Source organism: Carassius carassius, chromosome 10, assembly GCF_963082965.1.
Source record: "Carassius carassius chromosome 10, fCarCar2.1, whole genome shotgun sequence".
NCBI lineage: Eukaryota > Metazoa > Chordata > Actinopteri > Cypriniformes > Cyprinidae > Carassius > Carassius carassius.
The window spans coordinates 385,007-391,988 of NC_081764.1; the positions used below are offsets into that span (position 1 = coordinate 385,007).

At 44.6% G+C, this 6,982-nt stretch overlaps 2 protein-coding genes across 2 annotated transcripts in view; one reads left to right on the forward strand and one right to left on the reverse strand.

The window, feature by feature from the left end:
* Positions 1–425, reverse strand: part of ccndbp1 (cyclin D-type binding-protein 1) — a 7,115-nt gene extending 6,690 nt beyond the window's left edge. Inside the window, exon 1 of the mRNA XM_059559315.1 lies at positions 259–425. Coding sequence (XP_059415298.1) covers positions 259–346 — 88 coding nt within the window. The 5' untranslated portion in view covers positions 347–425. The remainder of the gene's footprint in view (positions 1–258) is intronic.
* Positions 426–2,484: 2,059 nt separating this feature from the next.
* Positions 2,485–6,725, forward strand: pck1 (phosphoenolpyruvate carboxykinase 1 (soluble)). The gene is made up of 9 exons (XM_059561071.1): positions 2,485–2,623; positions 2,781–3,065; positions 3,780–3,964; positions 4,046–4,249; positions 4,328–4,515; positions 4,815–4,977; positions 5,059–5,283; positions 5,354–5,581; positions 6,235–6,725. Exons 2-9 carry the CDS (start codon positions 2,842–2,844, stop codon positions 6,723–6,725), a joined length of 1,908 nt encoding a protein of 635 aa, XP_059417054.1. The 5' UTR covers positions 2,485–2,623; positions 2,781–2,841.
* Positions 6,726–6,982: the final 257 nt, after the last annotated feature.

Sequence of the window (6,982 nt, forward strand, 5' to 3'; positions counted from 1 at the left end):
ACATACACACACACACACACGCACGCACGCACACACACACACACACACACACACACACACACACACACACACACACACACACACACACACACACACACACACACACACACACACACACACACACAACATATACGCACACAAACACACACATTACAGTCTGTTTAACACGAGTGTCTGTGGCACTGTTAGCTGTTAGCCGTCACACAAACACAGATAAAGTCTGGTATTAAATAAAGTGACAGGATCCCATCACTGTACCTCTCACTCGATCCCTGCTGCATTTCACGGAGTTACAGAGGTTTCGTAACGGCATCAGAACATCTGGACGCGGCTGATCGGCGCTCATGACTCGCGTCTGTCTCGTGGATCCGCGGAACTAATGTCAGGCGGAACGAAAGATCGAGTTAACGTCGCGCCGGAATGAATCTGAGGTGCACCGTAGGGGTGATTTGAACCGACCATGCTTAGAGTTGTTAAAAATAGTATAAATAAAAAATTGTGTTTACATCTGAATGTGCGGTTTTAATCGTTAAATAAAAGCCTCAATTAAAGAAAGACGCTGTCAGAGCTCGTGTACAGGAGGGGCTTGTCCGGCAGGTGGCGCTCGACGACAGATAAACCAGTTTAACTGCCTAACTAGACTTTAAACCGCTTTAACTGCTTTAAACCAGCACTTTAATTAATAAGATAAAAGTTCCTAAAAACCACCACCGATTTTCCCAACATGATGTTAACCATATTCCACTCTGGAGTGGCCTAACATGTCCAAATACTATTAAAATGAATATAATTCAGTCACACGATTTAAAATAGAGCTAAAATAGGCATGTTATTATTATCCCTGTATACATAATTGATTTGAATAAAGACACAGTTTAACAGGAAGACGCTTTAAAACAATATGTAACATAGTGTAGAATATGTAGAAGTCAATTATTGGAGTTATGTTCATGTAAACATGGAATCCTTTTCTGTGAATTGCTCTGATATTTCTATATATCCTGTAAATGATTTGAAGTGAAGTGACATTCAGCCAAGTATGGTGACCCATACTCAGAATTTGTGCTCTGCATTTAACCCATCCGAAATGCACACACACAGAGCAGTGAACACACACACACACACTGTGAACACACACCCGGAGCAGTGGGAAGCCATTTATGCTGCGGCGCCCGGGGAGCAGTTGGGGGTTCGATGCCTTGCTCAAGGGCACCTAAGTCGTGGTATTTCAGATCACAAGATAGTAAACCAGCTGCAGCACCGAGGAGATCTTTCTGAGCAGATGCTTTCATTGAACTGCATCAAATATTCAACAGATCTCTGGTGTTTGATTTCACTGCATGTTCATAATGATCTCAGGGAGACTTTGATTGACAGGTGAAGGCACACACACACACACAGCTGTTCATTGACTGTGTTTATCAGATGTGTTGTAAAAGTCCTCGGGTCATTATCTGTGGTGTTTTGCAGTGACTGGAGGTTGATCAGTAGAGGGTCTTCTTCAGATAAGAGGGGCACGTCCTGTTCTTCATGTGCACAGCTCACAGCACGTCTCACTCCTCCACAAACATCAGCGGAATATCCTCAAGATGATGTGCAGAAGAAAGGCCAAATTGCTTTGTTAAATCACAATTCCAGTTCTACATAAAATATAGCCGAAATTCTCTATGCATCGAGATACGAACGTTTTTGCAGTAACGTTAATTCATAGAGCATTTGTTCAAAGTTTTCTGGTCTATAATGATGTTCTCAAATTGTAAGCACATAAAGGTTATTTATAGATCGTTTTGGAACTTGTGTCTAAAACGTTTATGTTGGACGTTCTTCTAAAATTTAAAAATGTTACAACTTGCAACAAAGTAACGTTCTGGTAAAGTCTGAAAGTCAAAATGATACAGTAGAACATTCCCTTAACGTTTGCGTAACCAGGACGCATTTAAAAAAACAATGCTTAAAAAACTCAACGCTAGAAATAACTTTTTCAAAACTTAACTGAAAAATTAGAAAATGTTCTTAGAAAAAAAAAATGATATGTGCTGTCTAATAAATGAATTTCTAGCCTACTGCTGATTTTTAGAAGGAAGTTTGCCTTTTTTTCTTTTTCTGATAATTGATTTATTGGGATTTCTTGTATTTGACCTTTTCGCATATGAGCAGAGCACAACACATTTCAGATTAAAACTGTTGTTTACTAGTGCTTCGTCACAATCAGCTCACTTTATCTGATAAGAGAAATCTTGACACTTATTTGGAAACAGACATGACAGACATTGTGTTAAATGCATGCAAACACAAGCAGTATGTTATTTTAACATGATATGAGTGCTCATGTTTGAATAATTCATCACACGATCAAGTGTCTTTAATCGGTGCTGAGCAAGAGTCCAGGCGAGCCTCCAGCTCACCGACCAATCAGCGGCGGGGCCGCGCGTGACGTCACCGCGCGATGCTGCATGTTACACTGTTGCATCACACCGGAGCGGATCAAAGGTGGGTTTGGTGTGTGTGTGTGTCGTATATATAAGACCGAGAGTCCACACAATGAGCAGAACACTGATGACCCTCCTCATCCTCACTGACTGATGAAGAGCTGCTCTATCAACTCACTTCTACTACACTAAAGGTAAAACTCGTGTTGAATTCTGTATTAACATTATTGCTGTACTCTATTGAATATTTAAATGTCATATTTGTAATTTAATAATATTTTATAGCATGTGTGAAATTCATTGTCAGAGTGTTTTTCATGAGCTGCTCTGCTCTGTGTGTTTGTGCTGCAGGCTCCCGTGTGGCCCCTGGACTCCTCTGTGTGTTTACCGCGGTAAAGGCTCTCTCAGCATCATGCCTCCTCAGCTGCAGTCAGGGAAGCAGCCCAGTGCTCGTGTGCTGCAGGGCGACCTGGCGTCTCTGAGCGCGCCCCTGCGAGAGTTCATCGAGAGCAGTGTGAGTCTGTGTCAGCCGGACGCTCTGCACATCTGTGACGGCTCCGAGGAGGAGAACCGCTCCGTCCTGCGTCTCCTGGAGGAGCAGGGAGTCATCAAGAGACTCGGCAAATACAGAGACTGGTACGATCACACAAACACACACCACAGAAGCAGAACCCCAGAGTGACTTCAATCACACTGGTACACACTGGTACTGGGCCACATCATATTTTGATATAGTTATTGGAAAGGTTATGGAGTCTTTCATGAGTAACAGACAAACAACAGAAGACATTTGCAAGTTGCTCTTTTCCAGTGCTCTTTTTGTTTTCTATGTTATAAAATTATAAGTTATTAACAATCATTATCAAGGACAGTTACTCTGGCCACTGCTCTGTCAGATACTGATTCATCAATAATACTACGGCTCAGAAATTTGTGCTTTGCTAAAAAAAATGTGTTCCTGGTCAAAAATGAGCAGTCCAGCCTTTGAAACATATCTTATAGATCTCTCATTATGTTGTATTATCACCAAATATTGAATTCAATCTTGTGTTTTTTGTTTCTTTGTGGATAATTTTGGCAATATTAACTCATAAACTGAGGTTGGACCAATGATGCCCACGATCAAGAAGAAGCAAAACCTGTGATAAAAGCTGATAAAAAAAATTCACAATAATATAGCATAATAAGACATTTTTTTTGCATGCATTTTCAGAAATAAATATAATCCTCTCTGGGTCAAAATGACTGAAATGAAGGTTAGATATCACTGTACTCAAAAACTGAGTTTGATGTCCAAGTGGAAGGAGTTCTCTGATGTGACTCAGTGATGTGTGACGTGTGTGTCTGCAGCTGGCTAGCGCGCACAGACCCGCGAGACGTGGCTCGTGTGGAGAGTAAGACAGTGATCGTGACGGCGCAGCGGCGAGACACGGTTCCCTCTCGGAGAGACGGCGGCGTCAGTCAGCTCGGACGCTGGATGTCCCCGGAGGAATGGGACAAAGCCATGAACCTGCGCTTCCCGGGATGCATGAAAGGTAGAGAAGCAGCAGACGCTCAGGCTGCAGTGATAATGTGTCGTCACATGATGTTAAGCGTGTGTGTGTGTGTGTGTGCAGGTCGTGTGATGTATGTGATCCCGTTCAGCATGGGCCCCGTGGGCTCTCCACTCTCTAAGATTGGTGTGGAGCTGACCGACTCTCCGTATGTGGTGGCCAGCATGAGGATCATGAGCCGTGTGGGTAAAGCCGTGCTGACCGCGCTGGGGAACGGAGAGTTTGTGAGGTGTCTGCACTCGGTCGGCTGCCCGCTGCCACTCAAGAGTAAGAGCTCATCACTCAACCGTCTGACTTCCCATCAGTCCTTCAGAGCAGAGACTGACGCTCATGTTCTGTGTTTAGAGCCGCTGGTCAATAACTGGCCGTGTAACCCTGACCTCACGCTCATCGCTCACATCCCTGACCAGAGGAGGATCGTGTCGTTCGGCAGCGGATACGGAGGAAACTCACTTCTGGGGAAGAAGTGCTTCGCTCTCCGTATCGCGTCCCGCATCGCTAAAGAGGAGGGCTGGCTGGCCGAACACATGCTGGTCAGTCAGAAACACAGCTAGAGACAGACTCAGTCCAGACCAGCACATGTTATGCTGCTAATATGTTAAAAATAAGGTGGATAGGATCATGCAAAGCAAAATAATTTGAATTGTCTTGCAAAAACAGATGAATCAAAAAAATGCTTCAATGCACTCTTTCTGCCAAATGTAAACTTAATGCATTAAAATTGAAAGCAAAGGAGGAAGTAAATATGAGCAGATGCATAATCACTTTAATGTGAATAATGAACTGATTTATTGAATGAAGATTGACTTGTATGTGTTATGTGTTCCTGGAGATTCTGGGCATCACTAACCCGGCGGGACAGAAGAAGTACTTCGCCGCAGCGTTCCCGAGCGCCTGTGGAAAGACCAACCTGGCCATGATGAAGCCGTCGCTGCCGGGCTGGAAGGTGGAGTGTGTCGGGGACGACATCGCCTGGATGAAGTTTGACAAAGAAGGTACAGATCAATGATGCTCAAACACATCACACCATGTTGCTTTCACTCGTTCTTTAACGTTCTCTTTTGTCGTGTTTGAAGGCAATCTCAGAGCCATCAACCCAGAGAACGGCTTCTTCGGTGTGGCTCCAGGAACCTCCACCAAGACCAACCCCAACGCCATGGCCACCATCCGCCAGAACACCATCTTCACCAACGTGGCCGAGACCAGCGAGGGCGGCGTGTACTGGGAGGGCATGGACGAGGATCTGCCGGCCGGCGTGACGCTGACCTCCTGGAAGAACCAGCGCTGGACGGCGGAGGACGGTAGGTCTCGGTCTCATAGCTTCTCGTTCTGGTCTCGTCCTGCTCCTCATGTTCTGCGTGTGTCCTCCAGGAGAACCCTGCGCTCATCCCAACTCACGCTTCTGCACGCCGGCCGCTCAGTGTCCCATCATCGACCCGCAGTGGGAGTCTCCCGAAGGCGTCCCCATCGAGGCGGTGATCTTCGGCGGCCGGCGTCCGCAGGGAGTCCCTCTGGTGTACGAGGCCTTCAGCTGGGCTCACGGGGTGTTTGTGGGAGCCGCGATGAGATCCGAAGCCACGGCGGCCGCTGAGCACAACGGTGAGATCAGGGTGTTTAATGCACTACTGAGAGCTCAGAGACTGTGCATCAGGGGCATACGCTTTTGTTCAAGCCCTTTGTTCACATTATTTCAACATATTTTTTAAATAATTGTGTTTAACAGCAGAATATGTAGTAAAAACTACATTGCCCATTATGCAGTTTAGAGAAACAAAAATGAAATCACATCAAAAGAACTAAATCCTAGTGTGTATATATAGCCGTAAACGTATTGCAAAACATATAAATATATAAAAAATATATTGTTTCTATATAAAAATTATAATATGCCTATAGTATATTTATTTATATTTATATATATATATATATATGCATATTTTGCAATAAACTTATTACAAAACATAATGTATATTGTTTTTATAGATTCAATCAATAACTTTAAATTAGATAGTTTTTAATTCAACTACGTCATGTGCAATGCATCATGGGACTGTAGTTCTTGTTTCTTTGTCTTCTCATCCAGTTTTTCAAAGTTTGTGTTGTTGCGGTTCTCCTCGAAGCTGATTGGTTTGTTTCATGGCATATAATTCCTGTGTGAAAAGTAAATGGAAAAAAAAAAGTGTTTCAGGACCAGTGCACTCTTACGTTGTTGTGTTAAATCAAATAAATGACACTTTTGTGTGTGTTTCCAGGGAAGGTGATCATGCACGACCCCTTCGCCATGCGTCCGTTCTTCGGCTATAACTTCGGTCAGTATCTGTCTCACTGGCTGAGTATGGAGCAGCGGCCCGACGCCAAGCTGCCCAAGATCTTCCACGTCAACTGGTTCCGCAAGAGCTCTTCCGGACGCTTCCTGTGGCCCGGATACGGAGAGAACATCCGAGTGCTGGAGTGGATGTTCGGCAGGATCGACGGCGAGGCCGGAGCGGAGTCCACCGCGGTCGGGTTCGTTCCCTCGGCCGGCGCTCTGAACCTCCACGGCCTGCCGGAGGACCTGGACCTCAGAGAGCTCTTCAGCATCCCAGCAGACTTCTGGACGCGGGAGGTGGAGGACATCAGAGCGTACTTCCAGCGCGAGGTGAACGAAGACCTGCCCGAAGAGATGCAGAGACAGCTGGAGCAGCTGGAGCAGAGAGTCAGACGCCTGGAATCTGTTCATCAGACAGAAGAACTCATCTTTTAGAGATCCCAGCCTGTCTCTGAGATCTTAAACTGATGACATCTATGATACTGAAGACATGACGAAGAACCGTTTGTTATTTAGCCTTATAAACTATTGAAGATGCAAAATGTCCAGCTGGGCACTTTACAGCCAATAACTTTAAACCGTTTCATTTTTCTAAGTGTCTTAAATTATTTTTGTATTTCTGTGACTTTCGATGTCAGTCTTCCAAGATATGAATAAAGTTATTTAAACAAATATCTAGTGTTGTGTTTTTC

Coding starts and splice junctions, on each gene's coding strand:
- pck1 (XM_059561071.1), top strand. CDS start 2,842: ATGCCTCCTCAGCTGCAGTCAGGGAAGCAGCCCAGTGCTCGTGTGCTG. Junction 5,284..5,353: donor GCGCTGGACGGCGGAGGACG/GTAGGTCTCGGT, acceptor TGTGTCCTCCAG/GAGAACCCTGCGCTCATCCC. Junction 5,582..6,234: donor GGCGGCCGCTGAGCACAACG/GTGAGATCAGGG, acceptor GTGTGTTTCCAG/GGAAGGTGATCATGCACGAC.